Source organism: Echiichthys vipera, assembly GCF_963691815.1.
Source record: "Echiichthys vipera genome assembly, chromosome: 17".
In the NCBI taxonomy this organism is placed as follows: Eukaryota; Metazoa; Chordata; class Actinopteri; order Perciformes; family Trachinidae; genus Echiichthys; species Echiichthys vipera.
Window position 1 is genome coordinate 21018434 of NC_139842.1, and position 18592 is coordinate 21037025.

The 18592-nt window shown below is 42.4% G+C and overlaps 1 protein-coding gene across 4 annotated transcripts in view; it reads right to left on the minus strand.

Moving 5' to 3' along the window:
- Positions 1 to 8245: 8245 nt before the first annotated feature.
- The window catches only part of mybpc2a (myosin binding protein Ca), a 65095-nt gene continuing 54748 nt past the window's right edge, over positions 8246 to 18592 (minus strand). For all 4 annotated transcript variants that reach the window (XM_083931324.1, XM_083931326.1, XM_083931325.1 and 1 more), the window contains 6 exons: positions 15198 to 15393; positions 14116 to 14255; positions 12185 to 12344; positions 10115 to 10251; positions 8974 to 9160; positions 8246 to 8664 (listed from right to left, as the gene is read on the minus strand). In XM_083931324.1, coding sequence (XP_083787450.1) covers positions 8630 to 8664; positions 8974 to 9160; positions 10115 to 10251; positions 12185 to 12344; positions 14116 to 14255; positions 15198 to 15393 — 855 coding nt within the window. In that variant the 3' untranslated portion in view covers positions 8246 to 8629. The remainder of the gene's footprint in view (positions 8665 to 8973; positions 9161 to 10114; positions 10252 to 12184; positions 12345 to 14115; positions 14256 to 15197; positions 15394 to 18592) is intronic.

The window sequence follows — 18592 nt, forward strand, 5'->3', positions numbered from 1 at the left end:
TTTCAACCATAAATCGTGATTGCATTTGTTTACCGCAGTTAAAATAGGAATGCTAAATATGAAATGGGGAATTAGGATCCATGCATGAGTAATATTTTTTAATGATTATATATTTTTTAGTCTCATGTACCCCCTTGCAGTACTCCAAAGTACCCCCAGGGGTACATGTATCCCCATTTGAGAAAGACTGCTCTAGAGGGTGTTGCTCAGATTAAAAAGTTATTAAACCAATACATTTTGGAAAAAAATAAGTTTATGACAACAACAAACATGGCGACGATGGAGGAGATAATGATCCTGCGTCTGTTGACAAGGAAGCAAAATGGCGGGCAGCGTTGTAGACGGCGGTCGTCTGTGAGACACTGAAGACATCCCAGAGTGTGAACGGAGATTTCCAGACGTTGGTTTTGCAAATGAGAGAAACTGACGACGAACGTCACTTTCAGTATTTCAGGATGTCCGTCTGGGCTTTTAGTATCTCGCTGATTTTCACGCCACTTTTTTGTGCACAGTGTCCGACACTGCCCCCCACGATTTTCAGTGGTACTGCAAAATTTGGTCCGTGTCAGTACACATCCATAAGCTTGCAGGATACATGCAAAAATACGGAGGAAATCTATGCAGAGTACGGACAGGGGGCTCCGGCCGTATCCATATGCGTATCTAACGTAGAGCATAAATGAGCCTTAAGAGCCCCCCCCACTTTGTCTTTGTAAGAACAAGGAGTCTGCGTTGAGTCGTTTTGTAGTCATTTTGTTCTCTTTTGGTCACTGTGCACTTATTTTTAGACGGTTTTCGATGTTTTGTATGTTTCTGTGTTTTGCATCTATTTTTAGTCATTTTACGTTTCTATGTCGTCGTTTTGTTTCTCTCTGTGGTCATTCTCTAATGGTCTCACGTTTTCTTTAGACTTTCATTACATCGAGTTCCTATTTCTTTCCTGTTCTGAATCTTTCTAAACCTCTCTGTATCATTTCACTGATGTTGTGGACTTAAATTTGTGGTCATTTTTAGCAGGTTTGTAGAGTAAACATCCTTTTGAAGTATCTGTCTTGGCAACTCTTTATCTTTATCAGTGAAATTTCTGTGTTTTGCATATGTTTTCATTATTTTCCAGACTGTTTCCTTTCACACTACACAGATGGATTTACACACACAAGATGTGGCTCATTTGTGTGTGCCAACACACTAAACACCTACACGAATATCCATTTGCGTGTGCACCCACACACACGGTACTTATGAGCACCGTACATTGGTTATACTTATTCCTAAAACTACAAAGGGTTAAACTTGCTTTAAATCCTATATCCAGTCCAAATGCTGATAATCGTATCCACCCTTGTCTATCAGATTACCGTATTTTTCGGATTAAAAGTCACTCAGGAGTATAAGTCTCACCAGCCGAAAATGCATAATAAAGAAGGAAAACATATATAAGTCGCACTCGAGTATAAGTCGCATTTTTTGGGGAAATTTAATAGATAAAATCCAACACCAAGAAACGACATTTCATCTTGAAAGGCAATGCAAAATAAAAATAGAATAGAGAACAACTGGCTGAATAAGTGTACGTTATATGACGCATAAACAACGAACTGAGAACGTGCCGGGTATGTTAACGTAACATATTACGGTAAGTTATTCAAATAACTCTAAGATATAGAACATGCTATACGTTTACCAAACAATCTGTCACTCCTAATCACTAAATCCAATGTACTCTTCTTCCTCTGTGTCACTTCTGAACAACTCCGCCAACTCATAGGTACGGAAGTAGCAGCTAGCATCTTTTTTTTCACAATGCACTTCTGCCATGACCCGCCCCCTCCGAATTTTGATTGGTTGACTTGTGTGTGTGATGATTGCTGATATACGCCTAGTCTCTTAAGTGACTGAGATAAATAATAGCCTGGGCTATTATTTGATATTTTACGGTAATGTGTTAATAATTTCACACGTAAGTTGCTCCAGAGTATAAGTCGCACCCCCGGCCAAACTATGAAAAAAACTGCGATTTATAATCCGAAAAATACGGTAATCAATTATTTGCAAAATTTCAGCAGACTCGTTTTTTACAGTGAGAGCAATCAATATGCTGCATGAGATGTTTCTGTGAGAGCAGCCTGTAAAGACTGTCAGGATAGAAGCTTGAGATGTTGGTCAGGACACTCAGACATGTTGTATTGTGAAGGTTGTGACCTGTTGTGTCGCCCATTTGTCTTATTTGTCATGCAGCATTCAGTTTGGTGACCTCAGCATTGCACCTCGGCTTTTTTTTTTGCTGATGATGTAGTTCTGTTAGCTTCATTGGAGGAAACACAAGAGTCCCAGATTCCAACTTGATCTGACTAACTCAGACTACTAAAGCATTAAAAAAGTATCTTTGGTTCAACTACAGTACAAGTACAGTAGGCAAATGTTAATTTTGTTGTCGAAAACTGTGACAAAATATATTTTAAAACAATCTTTTGACAATGACGAGATGGCACCGACGTCATCAACACTAACTATTCTCAACTTGCATTATCGCCGATAAAAAAGGACAAGACGAAAATTTTGTTCACATAATACTTTTTTTCCCTCAATGCATAAATTGTGTGTCCTATGCTGCAGGGAAGATTGGTGCCCCCATTCAATGCTGCATGCAAAAACTTTGATACACCGGTAGGAACATACAACACAGGCGGATATTTAAGTAGTAGCCGAGTGGTTGTCTGTCTCTGTTTGTCTCTATATGCCCTGTGATAGACTGGCGTCATGTCCTGGGTGGACCCCGCCTCACGCCCGATGTCAGCTGGGATCGGCTCCAGCCACCCAGCGACCCCGACAGGGACAAGAGGTTGAAGATGAATGAATGAATGAATTTTAAAAAAGCAAAACATAATGAAAACAACAGGGCTTTGGAGAAAAAACAAACTGATATATATGAGTGATTTTAGACTTAAATAGTTTTCTTTGACTAAGATAGACTAAAGGGCTCAGACTTTCATTCGACTAAAACTTGACTAAATAAAAACAGGATGAGGTTGACTAAATATGATTAAAAAAAAAACAACTAATTATAAAAATAGCTGCCATAATGAACACTACTGTAGTCCCACATCACCACTCATTTCAAACTCAAATTATTACATCACCCAGTTTTAACATATCTATGGGCATGTGAGTATTGTTTTAAGACAAACTTAAGAAAAAATGTGAACTTATCCTTTAAAATGAGCACTAATCAGTACGGACTAAAGCAGGAGTTCCCATCCTCCTTGGTCTGAGGTACAGCCATGTCAGATCAACTCATGTACCCCTTCATCCATTCCCAATGTATGTTCCTAATATATAACACTGTTTTTTTTTTAAAGTGTTGTTCTGATGTAAAGTTGAATGTTTTATCTGTTTATCCATCACTTTTAGCTGCTCATTTGAAGCCATTTGTTCCATTTATTCTTCACTTTTAGCGACCTGACGGACCTATTATTGTACTCACTCACTCGTGCGACTGCAACATATAGTGTTCAGGCATTTCAGCTGTTGTATTATTTATTAATTAAGTGAGCTGCACCTTAATATCTCCCCGCGACTGGTCTGAAGAATATTATGTTATTTTCAGTAAATGCCCCCCAAAAAAACAAAATTATGGATTGCGTCCTTCTGGTTCGGGGAGTGAAGGAGTTCTAGTGTCTCTGGGTTTTATTCATAAGTGAGTGAATGAGTGAATGTAATATGGAGAAGTGGTACAGGAGCAGTCTGGTGTGGGATCAGCAGGGACGGCATAATGAAGAGGGAACTGATACAGAAGCAAAAGCTGTGGATTTACTCGTGGTTACAAAATGAGTTGACTTGTCCGGGCATCAAGAGGAGCAAAACTTCTGCTCTTTGAAAGGAGCTAACTGTGGATCGTTCTGGCGTCTGATCTGGATCCCTCACTGTGGACGTTTTTTTTGGACGTGTCCAAATAAGCGGAGGCTCCAGAGAACACCCAGGACACACTAAAGGGATTATGTGTTCCGTCTGGTCTGAGGATGCCTTGGGATACACCGAGAACACCAGCAGTCGGAGGACGTGGCTGGGGAGAAGAACGTCCGGACTAAATTGCTGAGCCTGCGTCCCCTGGACCGTGTTAAGTAGCTCTAAATAAAAAGGATGGGAAAAGTGTCCAAGTTGTAAATAGCTGAAACCACTCGAAATTCTAATCCTGTCAACTCTGCTTCATTTGACTGTACTTTCATTAAGTGGCGAAACGATTGCTTTGTTTTATTTTGAAAAGGATATCATCCAATTTCATGTTCAATTCGACTACAGCTTCTCCTTAGACACATGCACTGCAAACCTGAAATGATCTAGAAATTAGATTGTAGGTGCAAATGTTCAAATCACTTGGATCGGACTTAAGCGGACTTTACCCGTCCAGCTCCCCAGTACAAAGTCTGTGTAATGCCAGATTCAGCCCAAAGTAATTCACAGAGAGCGAGTGGGCGAGCACGTTGATGACAGTTCTATCGTGCGGCTCACGCGTCCCAATAGAAAACAAACATGATCATGGTGAAGGGTGAAGAAGAAGTCTGATTTACATGAAGACGTCAATGAAAATGTCTAACTGGAGAGAAACAAGATTCAGGAACTTCTGTTGGGAAGGGTCAGACAAATTCAAGGTACGGCGAGAGATTTGTTTTTTTATTGCCAAATTACGAACCGGCTATGTGGCCACGGTGTAACTCACATCATGTCCTACCCCCTGCACGCTTCGCCAGCCCTCCCCTTAACCAAACAGTGTCTTCAGTGAGAGACAACGCGTCTGACACGGAGAATCTCGTGTTGTGTCCGTACCTGATTCTTCAGACATTGTCAAAACACATCATTTAGTACTAAATGAATGATTAACTCCTTTACTGTACGGCATTTGGAGCTCAAGCTATGCATCTGACAAAGGCATGACACCCCCAATTTCTAAAAGACATGAACTGTCCCCCCCCAATAAAAATACCCTAAATTATTCAAGATTGAACAGATGTATTTACAGACTTCACATTCTTCATATTTTAGGTTCACATCTTAAATGAAATGATTGAAATGGAGGAAAAAATAACATTTGACCGATATATTTCTGACTCCACATCCATCTCTGCTCTGCTCCACTACAACACAAATGATCAGCAGGCTTTAAAAAAAAAAGGCTTCATATTTTGATATTCATCCATATCAGTTAATCATGCATAAAGTAGTCCCATTACATGCCTGAGACCCTTAAAATTCTAATTTACTAATATAACATGTAAAGAAGCGATAAGTGATACGCTCTGTTGGCTGTTTAATACAAATAAACACGTAAGGTAAGCACAGTAAATGATTCCATGTGCAGTACTTTTTGAATGAGAGGACGAGCCTCTACCAAGTTGTGATTTATGGTGGTATAAGGTATGAGTTAACCTGACTCTCGCCAGATGAATTTCGTTCCTCCATGCTTCACTCGTCCATCTGGGATCTCTCCATTAGAAAGTGATTTCAGGAGGCTGGGCCTTATCAAAAATCCTTGGATATGATTGGATAAACCATTTGTCCGTCATCTTTTTTGACGTGCTACTTCAATGACTAACATCAACTTTTGTGTCCCCCCCCAATCCTGACATCTGATGTGCACCCCTGCTTGAAAAACCACCTAAACTCGAATTCCTGTGACCCTAACCAACCCGCGTAGACAAAAACCCAGCCTAAATGTCCTCAATTGGAGGATTTTCTGAAACATCCCAGAGTAGACAAAGCTGTCTGTCTCTGTCAGCCCCATGCAGTCATGAAGTTGTCATTATTGTGAAATGTGAGGGCAGATCTCTCCTTTAAACCCCCCCCAGATACATTGTGCTCATTATATGGGTTGTGAGCTCAGGGAGGGTTTGGGCTCTTTAATCAATGAACACGATGACACAGGGTATAAGTCACACTGGTATTCAATCGAGCGTACCATGGCAACCAAAACAAACGAACAAACAAAAAACCAACAGAAGATGAAGACAAAAAAGTCCATGTGCCTGGAAATGAAACGTACAGTACGGTGGATAGACACTGTTTGATGTGTATGTGTGTGTGTGTACGGTCCCTCTGTTTCATTTAGTTCTTCTACTGTAATTACATGGATGAGACTTACTGCAAGGCTCTTCCCCTCCAGTGCTCTTTCTCTCTCTCCCTCTCTCCATCTCTTCTTCTCTCTCTCCAAGTCTGAGATTTCATGTATAATTACTTGCATAATTATAGTTCCCTCCGTCCTTCTGTTTCCGTCTAACTGGTGTCTCTCGTCTTTCCTTTTTCCTCAACACACACACACATCCCAAACTCACAGACATAACAGTGCTTGCACCCTATCGGTCCCGCCTCCCCCTCTCGTCTGGTGGTGAGACTCGTCTTGTCACTCTTTTGTCTCGTCTTTCGTCTGAGGCAGGCCTCTTCTGATATTGGAAAGACGGCAGAGCAGATACAGTGCGCGCAGAGAAGCCGATGGTTTACTCCTGGGCTGCCGTGCTTCCTCATCAATTATTCATTCAGACATCGCAAACTTAAAGAGCCTTAAGGTGTGTCACAGGGAATGATGGGAAGACAAAATGCTCGGTTTTTTTCTTGCCATACTCCTTAAAGCTTTGTTTGTGAGAAGGGTGGAGGCCCATTGTAAACCTGCACCTTCTCGTGTTTTGAAAGTTTCATAAGGCTGGCGGATGATGCCAGTAGATACAATTAGTTTGATTGCTTAGCAACTGAACATCACTTCTGAGCGAGCGAACCGAGGGTAAAGCTCAGGTGGAGTGTCGAGGTTGCACGCTGTTTTTCTGAAGAATCTGTTTTTCCCAAAAACTTCCATGCAAAGTAACGTGCGGTGTATCTTCAGCGCCGCTTTCATGTGTCAATCAGCAGAGCAACACGCCGCGCTGTGTCTCAGGTTAACTGACAATAAGATTATATCAACACCACGCATAACCCACACTGCCACGCACACACACACACACACACACACACACTTTGCAGAGTCATTTACTGCTCGACAGGGTTCAACATTTAAGATTTGTGCTGCACTGCAGGTCTGCTGTGCAACCAATCGTGGCCTACTTTCAGGTATCTGGAGGATTGTCCTCTGCTTTATCTTGGGCATTTGTGGCCTCACCCTATTTCAACTCATCTTTAACAACGTGCTGCAATGTAAAGGAGGAAATCTATTGTGCGAGTGTGAGTGTTTTTAAAGTGAGCGCAGAGTGTCAGGATTAGGCCAGCGTATTTCACAGAGGCACTGGTAATGTAAGAGTTCTTAATAACCTGCCACTCATGATTACACCACGGACCCTAATGATGGTCACTTGTGGTCTTTGTCACTGTGCTCTTACCCCCTCTGCTGGACAGACAGGAGACCAGGACCTGATGCAGTCAGTGGTGGGACAGGCCTGGAGAGTAAAGTACCCTCACGTCTCCAGAGGAGGGGGATGTATTTATTCTGCAGCAGGCAACTCCACAAAACCAACTGTGTGTTTTAGCTCTTCTGCTTTTTGTCTTTCTTTTTTCTTCCTCTGTCAGATGGTGCAGTTAGGGTTTGTGTGTGTGTGTAAAGTGAAGGAGGGCGGGGGTCACTTGGGACGGCGGTCGGAGGGGGGGGGGGTGTGGGTGGGGGGTGTTGTAGCAGCGCAATCTGCAAGGCTTTAATTTGGTGTGTGAGGGGAGCTGCGGTGGACTCTCCCAGCAGAGACAGTGCTGTGTTTGTTTTGCGGGTGTGTAAATTAGCGGTAATTCGTTTGCTCAGTAATGACGTGGGAGAGCTAATTAGGGCAGTGTTGATGGGTGCATTAATTAGTCTCTAGTGTGTGATGCTAATGAGACCCTGATATGCTGCGTGTGTGTGTTTGCATGTGCATGAGTTTAAAGCCATGTATCTGTAAAGGCCCACCACTACGGGTCATGCCATGAGGAGAGGAGAGCATGTGGGAATGGGTGAAGAGTGAGTGTGTGAGTGTGTGTGTGTGTGTATGTCTGCATGAAGGACGCAGCAGGTGTATATGTGTATAAGAACCCCTTTAATCCTGGTTGCTCCATGATGTGGGCCATGCCTGGCTGAATGGTTATCCCTCCATTCAACCGTCACAGGGGCTGACACCTAGTGCCGCCCGGCCTGTCGGTCACACTGCGGAGGTTTCCGGCGTCCTCAGCTGCATCACAATCATAAATTCATCCCCAACCTATAAAAACGTCCCGCACACAAAACAGACAACACTGGAAGCCGTAATGGATGAAAGGCTGTTTTATAAGTGTGTTCAGTGACAGGTCCACTTCACAGATAAGGAGGATCCATCTGTGTGTGGTCACAACGGGGCAGCGCTACTACATCGCTCTGTGGCTTCTCTCAGTCAGGATGTGACAAGGTGGCAGCTTGCTATAAGAATTTATGACATATTACTGATGTGGCATTCGTCATAGCGGCGGTGAGAGGCTGGCGTTTTAAAAAGGAGGGAGGGAGGGAGGGAGGGAGGAAGAGGGGGAGCAGGGGGAATGGCTTTAAAGCCTCACCAGTGATCTATTCTAATCATATTTATTCATGACTATCCCGTTATACATAATCCATTACTATTCTTGTTCGACTGTATCCTCCGCTGTTTCGTGCTGTCGCTTATTTCTTCGCCTCCGCTCCTTTCTCTTGTACAACTGTGGGGAGGAAAAAGAGAATTTTAAATCAGCATGAGATGCCAGTAGATCATCCTGTTTAAAAGAAACTACAGTGCTCAGGAGTCATCTGTGGCTAGGAAACTTTAACTGACAAATACAATAAGGTGATTTATTTTTAGCACCAACTGAAGTTTCTCCAGAAGAGATCACTCAAAAACAAAAAGGGGGAGAGGAGATGGAGGTTTGTCACGCTGAGCTGTCGGAGAAAGAGAGCGGCATTCGACCGGGGCCGAGCGCTCACTCGCTACTTTGAAACTATGGCAATATTGGAAGTGAAGTTCAGCGTACCTCGAACCTCCAGCTTGCACTCCACCTCGTCTTGCCCGAGATCATTGACGGCCCTGCAGGAGTATCTGCCCCCGTCGAACAGGCTCGGCTTGCGGATGTTCAGAGTCAACACGCCCTGGTTGTTCTGCATCAGGAACTTGGGGTCTTCACCGATGATCATGTTGTTCTTCATCCAAATGATCTTTGGCTGAGGCGCAGTGTGTTGGAGGAGGAGGAGGCAAATTTGGCGGGACGGTGGAGAGGAGAGGAGGGAAGGGGAGAGGAGGAGGAGGGAGAGTTAAACAGAGCGAGGCATGTTGGGAGGGGTAGGATAGCAGAGGGAGGAGGGAAGAGGTGAAATTAGGTCAACATTTCAGTTTGACAAATCTTTGCCGGTTCGGAGGGATAAAAGAAAAAATGCGTGTGTTCAAAGATATTTCTGCTCCACCTCTTGTTCTAGCTTCAGACATAAAAATACACTCCTGCTGCAAAGGCATCAAAATCCTCTCTGACTGTTCTACACTCGCTGTTTGACACTCAAAACTCAAACTTGTGTGCTGCCTCTGAAAAACACAAAGCAGCAAATCTGTGGCGTACCTTTGCAGCAGAGCGATCAGAGGCCGACACAGGTGCTGTAATGTATAGTTTGCAGGATACAGTAGGGACATATATTCTCCAGGTTTCTCTGCTAAATATAAATATGCAGTATACTTTATCCTACCCATGGAAACAGAAATGCACCCTTATTTAATTATTAATTACGCTTATTTTATCCATTGGTTACATAACATTTAAGAATTAGATGGCACTCTATATTATATTACATTTTCCAGATTATTTATATATATACTTGTTTTTCTTTAAATACACTACTACACTACATTTAAATATGCATCAAAAATATTATTTTTCTTTGTCACTTTTTCAAGTGAAAGTGGAAAACTTTCTAAGAAAATGTCATATATTAGAGTGTTTCCTGACTGCATCAACAGCTATAAGCTTGACACCAATTCTTTTTTTAAATATCTTGATAATATACAAACAATCAAATAAATAATTATGATCGCTGTGGCTCCAGTCAAAAGCTTAACCGATGATTCACGAGCGAGGAGCTATTAATAAATAATTAAATGAACTTGTTTCACTGTAAAGATGTGAATACCTTGGGGAAGCCACGGACAGCACAGCTGATGGCCGCGGAGTAGCCTGCAACCACACTTCTGTCCACCAGGGGCGCTGTGAACTTGGGGGAGCGGCTCACATCCTGCTCTTTAAAGGGTGGAGGCCTATAGGCCAAACCTGGACAGGTGGAGAGGTGTTACATGTCTGCAGACCAGCGTGAGCTTCAAAATTCGTTATAATTAAAACAGGGCTGAGTGATGTGGCCAAAAGTCTTTTCGTATCTCCATAACAATACTGCAGAAGCCCTGAAACGCCAGGTGAAACAAAGAGATAAACTTTAAGGATTAATTAAGCTGTTTTAGGGTGAGAAAGCCGTGCTGAATAAAGCGCTTGGTTCAGGATACAAAAGGAATTAAATGGACAAATGTGTGTAAAATATAATGGAACGAGTCACTATCTCCTACGTAATGCCCGGGAGAAAAAAAAATTCACCTTGCCTTTCAGAGCTTCCGTAGGTTCAAGTGGAATTACACACAAACAAATAAATAATTAAGGTTCAAGATGAATGTATTGTCATATGCACACAGTAAAAACAGATGTTACACCGCACAATGAAATTCTTACTTTGGTGATCCTCCAGTGGATAAAATTTGTAGCCATAAAAACACCATCAATGGTATGTCTCGCTGTATCGTAGCTGCTATTGCCCCTACTCATCGTTGATCATTATTGTCATAATTATTATCATTTTCATGTTCTGTCGCCTTGGATGTGCGTGTTCCTGCTGTTCTGCTGTGCAGACTGCCATAACATGTGGGTCATGTTCACATTTCTATAGATATTATTATAGTTACTGTTACTCGCTGGCTGCTTGCATCTCTGGAAGTGGGTCAGTCTCTCTGTCTTTTGTCTGTCTTTGTCTTTCTCTCTCCTTTTCTTTCTCCCCACCCGGTGCAGACAGATGTCCGTCCTCCACAGAGCTGGGTCTGTCTGACGTTCCTGTCTGTTGTAGGGAAGGTTTTCGTTGCCACCATACTCTACGGGGGAACTGTTGGGTCTATACCTACTCTGTAAAGTGTCCTGAGATAACTTTTGTTATGATTTGGCACTATAAATAAAATTGAATTGAATTGAATTGAATTCAATTCAATGCAATTAAATTAAAGAAAAAAAGACTTTTTTTGAAGTGCTTTGTGCATTTTGCATGTAGACATGATGAATAAATACATTTTCAGTGTATGGGATAGAAGATTTTGGCCCTATAGCACGCCTTTAACAACAGCAGAGCTCAATTCCAGAACAACATATTGGTGACTGTGGAGACTGTAGTTCAAGCTCTTCCTGTTTAAGATGTTAATAGATCGACATGTCTCAATTTAACCCGCACCAAACATCTTGGCTAGTCTGTGTCACACACTTATAGTTCAGTCTGTTCCAGGATTGTGTAAAACATGGCCTGAAATGCTTCATTAGTGACCAACTGTTGTGTCTTTCAGCTGTTTTGGGATCCTTTTGCCCTTTTATATCCACACCGCCTGCTGTTCAACCGGCAAATTGTTTTCAGTTCACAGATTACCATTTTGAATTATTGAGACGGGAAAATGACTTTTTGTTTCATCGGGATGTCAGGTGGGTACTATAATCAACAATCCTCGCAATTTTATAGGCCAGACTTGGAACACAAAAGAGGTGGTTGGCTGCCACATGCTCGGGTAGAGTGAGCAGAGGCAGCAGCAGTGTTTGGCTGGTGGCAGCAGGTGTTCATTTCCCAGCCTACTGAAGCTGCTTTTGTAATTCCACTGCCAATATTGAATATTATTTAAACACTCTCTCAAAGAACATTTCTGTGTAACATAATCAGCGTTAATTCATTTTCCTCTAAATTATATTCGAGTAATCAATCACTGCCAGAAATGAATAGTTCTACTGTGGAAATTGTTTTTTCTATCACAACACCTCTTCTTTGCATTGCATCACATACCATAATGTTCACTTGAAGTTCTGACTGAACACAGTGTGACGCTCAGCTCAGCATGCATTAGACATTCCTCGGCACCAGGAGTGATGCTGTCATGTCACAGAGCGAGGAGCTCCGCGGGGATTACATTACCTGATTTGGTAATGACGGCCGTGTTCTTGCTGACGCCAGCCTCGTCGCTGAGGCCACAGATGTTTTCGCTGAACACTCGGAAGTAAAACTCGTTCCCCATGACCAGGTCAGACACAGTGCAGCTGGGCCTGCGGTTGTGCTCATAGACCGTGAACCAATCCTGATGTGATAGAGACAGAGAGAGAGAGAGAAGTTCAAAGAGGCTTATAGCATGAGGTTGATCTCTATAAGCTGAAGAATCTCCTATCCTCAGCATCCATGTTCTTGTGGTCCACCTTCCTGTCCATTCGTACGACATAATGCCTGTGACGGTGAAGTGAGGCTTTGCAGTTATGTGACGAATCTCCTAGCAGCCAAGGCGTGCGCCCACCATGAAGGTCCCTGGGACACTTATGGATGTCGGAAAATAGCAATCTTGCACGTGGCTCCTTTACGGACAGGAGCAGGTCTTGTTTCTCTTTCGTCTCCAAAAATCTGTGCCATGAAAACGTGCCTGCCAGTTGTGCATTCACTGCACACACCAGAAGCAGCCAGGTGGGATTATGTGCAAAACCAACACTAATCCAGATAATACTGTGCATCTGAAGTGTGAATGGGGCAGGGGCATCCATATGTTCCCACTGTCCTCATGGAAGGAGATTTTGTTTTTGCAGTTGATATTGCAATAGAACAAAGGAAGTTTCAAATGGAGTTTGAATGGTAAAAATTCATTAAGCCACTGTGAAATCAACGTCTAAAATCGAGAAAATTGTCCGTCCACAAGTTTGAGGGTGTATAATATCAGCAGCACGGGCCGATTATCAGACGACCCTGGGCACAGATATGTCAGTACTCAGAGTATGTCACTAACTGTGCTACTTTTTAAACCAGGCGGGGATCTTTACCATGTTTCCAGCACTAAGTACAATGTCCGTAATCCAAGATCAGTGGTCAATAAATACAGAATATCCCAAAAAATCCAAGCACCAAATACGCAGAAAACTGGAAAACTCACTGACAGTAGGTGGAAACTACTTATACTTTTATTTGTTGTGCGTCCATTTTTGGTCATTTTGCATCTCTTTGTGGTCATTTTGTGATTGTTTTGCATCTGTATCTCTTCATTTTGTTTCTTTTGGTAATTTACTGTCTCTTTGCGATCATATGATGGGAGGTTTTCAGCAACATTTTGTGAATCAGGGCCCCCCTGAACCCATTGGCCCGTTCATCCATGATCAGCAGGCTATAAGCTGTTGGTAAGTGATTTCAACATTACTAACTCAGGTAAACATACATTGAACAAAACACATTGCTAAAAAAACTCTTGGAAAGTGTCATATTTGGAGGATATTGTGCAGAGGAACATAAACACTCTCCCCTTGACAGGCAGCTTCACGCTAATTTAGGTAAACATAATGACCTTGAGCATGTCCTGTTGCTCTCTCTAACTTTGGACTGTTATTGTTCTCTTGTTAATGCAAAATGGAGAAAAGAAGTGTCCAAGTGTCTTCGGGCAAGAAACGCAAGACACCGAACCCCAAATTGCTCCCGATGGTCGGCCAGCACCCTGCATGGTACAGTGGCTCATAAGTAATGTGAAAAATGAAAAATTGGGAAGCCTCACTGTAACGTTAGCTTGTACATTTGACAGAGTTAAGGATTAGGCTACGTGGATCGAGTCAAAATCATTTCAATCAACCCAACTCATTTTGTGTTGTGTTCAAGTTTTCATAATGTCACCATCAACCACAGCTGATGTTAGCTCCTCATCAGCAGTGTTGACAATTAAGACCATATTATACAATTAACCAGCAGATGTTTTGAATTTCATTTACTGTACACGGCCATTGTTGCTTAAGCGTTGCAGACGTCCAATATGGCTGCCAGTAAGTTATATCCCTGAACCCTCTCTGTACACACCCATACACTTCTCTCTCCCCCACCCTGCGTACCTTCGTCTTCATGTCAGCCTTCTGAATAGTGTAGCCGATAATCTCACAGTTGCCGTCGTCTTTGGGCGGCTTCCACTCCAGTGCAGCATTGAAACCCCAGACGTCTGTGACATGCACAGAAATGGGAGGACCGGGCTTTTCTGGTGGGGTTCGTGAGAGCAGACAAGAGATAGAGTTGGAGGATTTTGTTATATAGCTGGCAGAGGTAGAGAGAGAGAGACGTAAATTGATAAAGTGGAGCAGGAAAGTCATAGGGATTTGGCAAAGATTGACAGATTAGCAGAGCAAAAGACAGTTTAAAGGAAAGGTAGAGATGCATAAATTACTAGAAAAACTGTGCTGGCACAGAACTGACAAACTGAGGAATAGCATGCTTAGCCCGCCTGGATTACAGAGCAGAAGAATGCAGTGTGTTTCATCGATCTTTCTGTGTGGCCTGCACTATACACGGCGCTACAGAAATACTGTAGTAATGTATTTGTCATTAATCTTGCTCTGCGTGCCCCCCTCCTCCGTGGAGTACAGGACAAACAGTGAGCAGTGCTACTGTTTCTGCACGTTAATCCTTCCTGTTCTGTCACTGCAGCTGATGGGGGTGCTGATCAGAGGAGCTGCAGCCTCTCATTAGCTCAGCCTTCTCAGCAGAGGAAGTGACAGTGTAGCCCTCAAAATCCAAACCTAATCCCGGTCTACACGCAAATAATCCCAGCGGAGCCCCGCCAAATAATCCACCGCGGCACCATGACCCGGGGAGACGAGCTGTGAGATGAGGAATGAGCAGGCGGGCCACAGTGGCAGCACGGGAGCCAGGATTATGTGTGAGAGAGAGAGGAATCATGGGCTTTGATGATCTGCTACTTTGAGTCACAGATCCCTGCTAGTATGAAATTAGGAATTACTGTCAAATTTGAAAAAAACTCTTGACATGTCACAGATTTGGGGTAAAGCCATCAACCCCTTCCCAACAGGTTATTTACCGTGTACCTTGAAGTATGAACGCACTACTAATCTTAATGAGAGAACATGCGACAGGGGCGTCTGTAGGTGAAGCTGAGACATGTTGGCGCGGTGACGGGACTGACCTACGACCTGGATGAATATGTCAGCGCTGTCCGACACGTTCTCGATCTGAACGGACAGAGTGTACTTCCCGGAGTGGGTTCTCTCTGCCGAGCGGATGAAGATGATGCTGTCCACATCGCTGGTGCGTGTCCCCACTGTGCTGTCCTCCATGAGGACGCCGTCTTTGAACCAGGTCACCACGGGGCGAGGTTTACCCTGCAGGTAACAGTTACAGAAGGGAGTCAAATTAAAGTAGTGCAGGGAATATTTTGATGGAGGGGAAAAGAATCAGCGAAATAACAGAATAACTCAATAAATTAAACTTTATCGGTATGGCACCTTTCCTAAAGGTTAGTGCAGTTCAAAGTGATCACAGATCATGTAGATCGTAAAAAAGATATTTAACAATTTGAGACCACAAGCCAGTAAAAATGATGAAAACGTAATAAAATAGATTTAAAAGCTACACTAAGTTTAACAGTGAGCAAGTCCTATGACAATTTTACTAAAATGCAGTCTCCATTTATTGAATATGTAAAGTAGGGCAGGCTGATGGAAGGATAATAGACCTTTTCTACTCCGCCTCCTAAACACATAACTTTATTAAAGAATATTGAACAATATTATCCGTTATACACACAATGTATCATTATTGTCAACCAATTCACTGAGAAAAATGAAGAATAATTAAAATAAATAGATAAATACTGAATGTTCAGTAGTGCTCAGCTGCTGACCATTTAAATAACGGATGGATAGATAGATAGATAGAACGATAGATAGATAGATAGAGAGATAGATAGATAGATAGATAGATAGATAGATAGAAGGACAGACAGACAGACAGACAGACAGACAGACAGACAGACAGACAGACAGATAGATAGATAGATAGATAGATAGATAGATAGATAGATAGATAGATAGATAGATAGATAGATAGATAGATAGATAGATAGATAGATAGATAGATAGATAGATAGATAGATAGTTTGCCTCCAATGCACCTTGAACCTCAAAAACAGCAAAAAAGCCCTTCAGGTCAGTAGTTATCGGGGAGCAACCTAGTGGACAGTTCCTCTCCAAGCTCCCACCACAGCGACTTCCTGATTGATCAAATACGGAAGTGCCAAATATTACAGTTCTCTGAGTGTCCACTAGGGGCGGTTGCATAATAGAGCAGTTTCTCATTGAATGGCTATACCACTGTTTTATTAGCATGTTGTTTTTAAATAACCAAGGCACTTCAACAAAAACTTTAATTTTGTGTAAAAGACAGTGAGCCAAATGAGAGAACAGTCACCATTGTGTCAGAAGAGAAGATTTAAACAATGTTTTCTTCTCTAGGATTGAAAAATGAACAGGAAGTGTAGAGGCCACAGCTTTGAATGACTTCAGCACATCTGCGCCCACAGGACATCACTAGTTTCTCACTCTGCTCTGGTTTGATCTTGGTCCATTCTTCTTCACTCCCTTCCACAGTTCAGTAACTGGAGTGGGTTTCTTAGCCATTACTTTGTTGCCAAGGATTTTCCGGAGATTCTCTATGGCAGGGGTGTAGGGGTGGACTCGACTTACTCAATCACCTGAATTGTCTTCACATAGTCGATTTGTTGGACCATGTGCGTTTTTGATTGGTTGGAATGGAAAACCGGCAGCCACACGGCACTTTACTGGACAACACCCTTGCTCTATGGGGTATAGATTTCTGGCGTATACAATATCAGTCTGGCTTTAATGTGAAGGAACTGACTCTCCGATAAATCACCTGACGGATGTTTTCCCATTTAGCTTAATGCTACTCTAGCTACAGTAATGTCCATACATTGGATTTTTTTTTTTATCTATCATTTATCTATTTGAATTATTAATTTATTATCAGCTAATTTAATTAATTATTTAATGTTTTTCTTCCCTCCCATAAATTGTAGTGTTTGTAATTTATTGATCCAAGGAGATCTAGGTATGGGTACAATGTGTTCAATAAATAAAGTTTTTTAAAGTTTGTAACTGCCGGTTTGGATTCTCATCGGTGGATCGGTCCTGTGATAATCAAAGTAACGTGCAAGTCGAACACTCCTGAACATCTTAGCCATTTTTCCGTCATTTGCAGCAGAAACTGTATTTCATGTTTTGGCTATGAAATGTCCCGGGGCGTCCTATACGAGGTAAACATGTCTCCGTCTTCAGTTGCATCACATATTCCTTCAGTGTTGCAACAGACTCCGTCCAGCTTTTGGATAAGATGACAGAGCTGTGGGTGCTCCTTTCCTCCCAGGAGAACATCATGTAGCCACGTCCTCTGTCTCAGAACGGGCTTTTCATCTGCTTCTTCAAAAGCAGGCAGAGCCATGGCTCCCTTTTTCTTGTCTATTGTTATTTGTAACAAAGGTTTCCCCTTATGGTTAGCTTCTTGTTACCAATGCCAGGTTGCCGTCAAATGCTGTAATGCTCCCTGTGCCCTTTGAGCTCCTGCTCACTCGTTAACTGCAAAGTTTACATATAATTTGCATTTCACAAGAAGAAGAGGGGGTAAAAAAGAGAAGAGAGATTGCCGCCATGGAGACATTCATTTGGTTTCTTCCCCTATCCAAAAAATACAGTGTGGACATGTTATACAGACACGGATTGAGCAGCCATATATTAAAAACAGGCTGTTTTAAACATGATATCTCTTGCCTGAGTTTTTACTTTAAATAAACCACTCCAGGGTTGACTGGAAAACTTTTAAGTTTTCTGTCCAAACTCCACAGCCTTTTTCTCCACTTTTCAAATAATACAAAGTTAAAGGTCCCGTATTCTGCTGGTTTTCAGGGTCATACTTGTATTTTGGGTTTCTACTGCAAGATGTTTTCATGCTTTAATGGTGAAAAAACGTGGTGGTGGTGTCTGAATAAACCTGTATTCAGCCTCTGTCTGAAACACTCTGTTTTAGCGCCTGTCTCTTTAAGAACCCCTTCCTGAAAAAGCCAAGTCTGCTCTGATTGGTCAGCGTTTACAGGTCATCTGCATCTGCACTCTCGGCGTCTCTGCACCGTCATTGCAGCCGTGGAATGACTGTAACAGCACTGTAGCGGCACTTCCTACCTTTATTAGTATAGTTGTGACATCACAACTGTACAGGAAGTTCTAACAGCTCGTTTAAAGGCACAGTTTCTGAATACAGGCTCTGTGTGTGTTTTTCTCCGTGGATCAAGCATTTTGATACTTTCACAGTATTTATATAGAGCTCAGTGACCACCATCTTTTGGCTCCAAATTGTTTTATTTTGTTATTTTACTCTACTGATGTTTCAGAAAATCCTAATAAAAAAGATTTTTTAAAGCCTGGAAACCAGATTCAAGATGAATCGTACAAATAAAACTTTTTTTCTAAAAAACATTCTGGAAAATGAAAAGAAGCGGCAAAAAGGAGA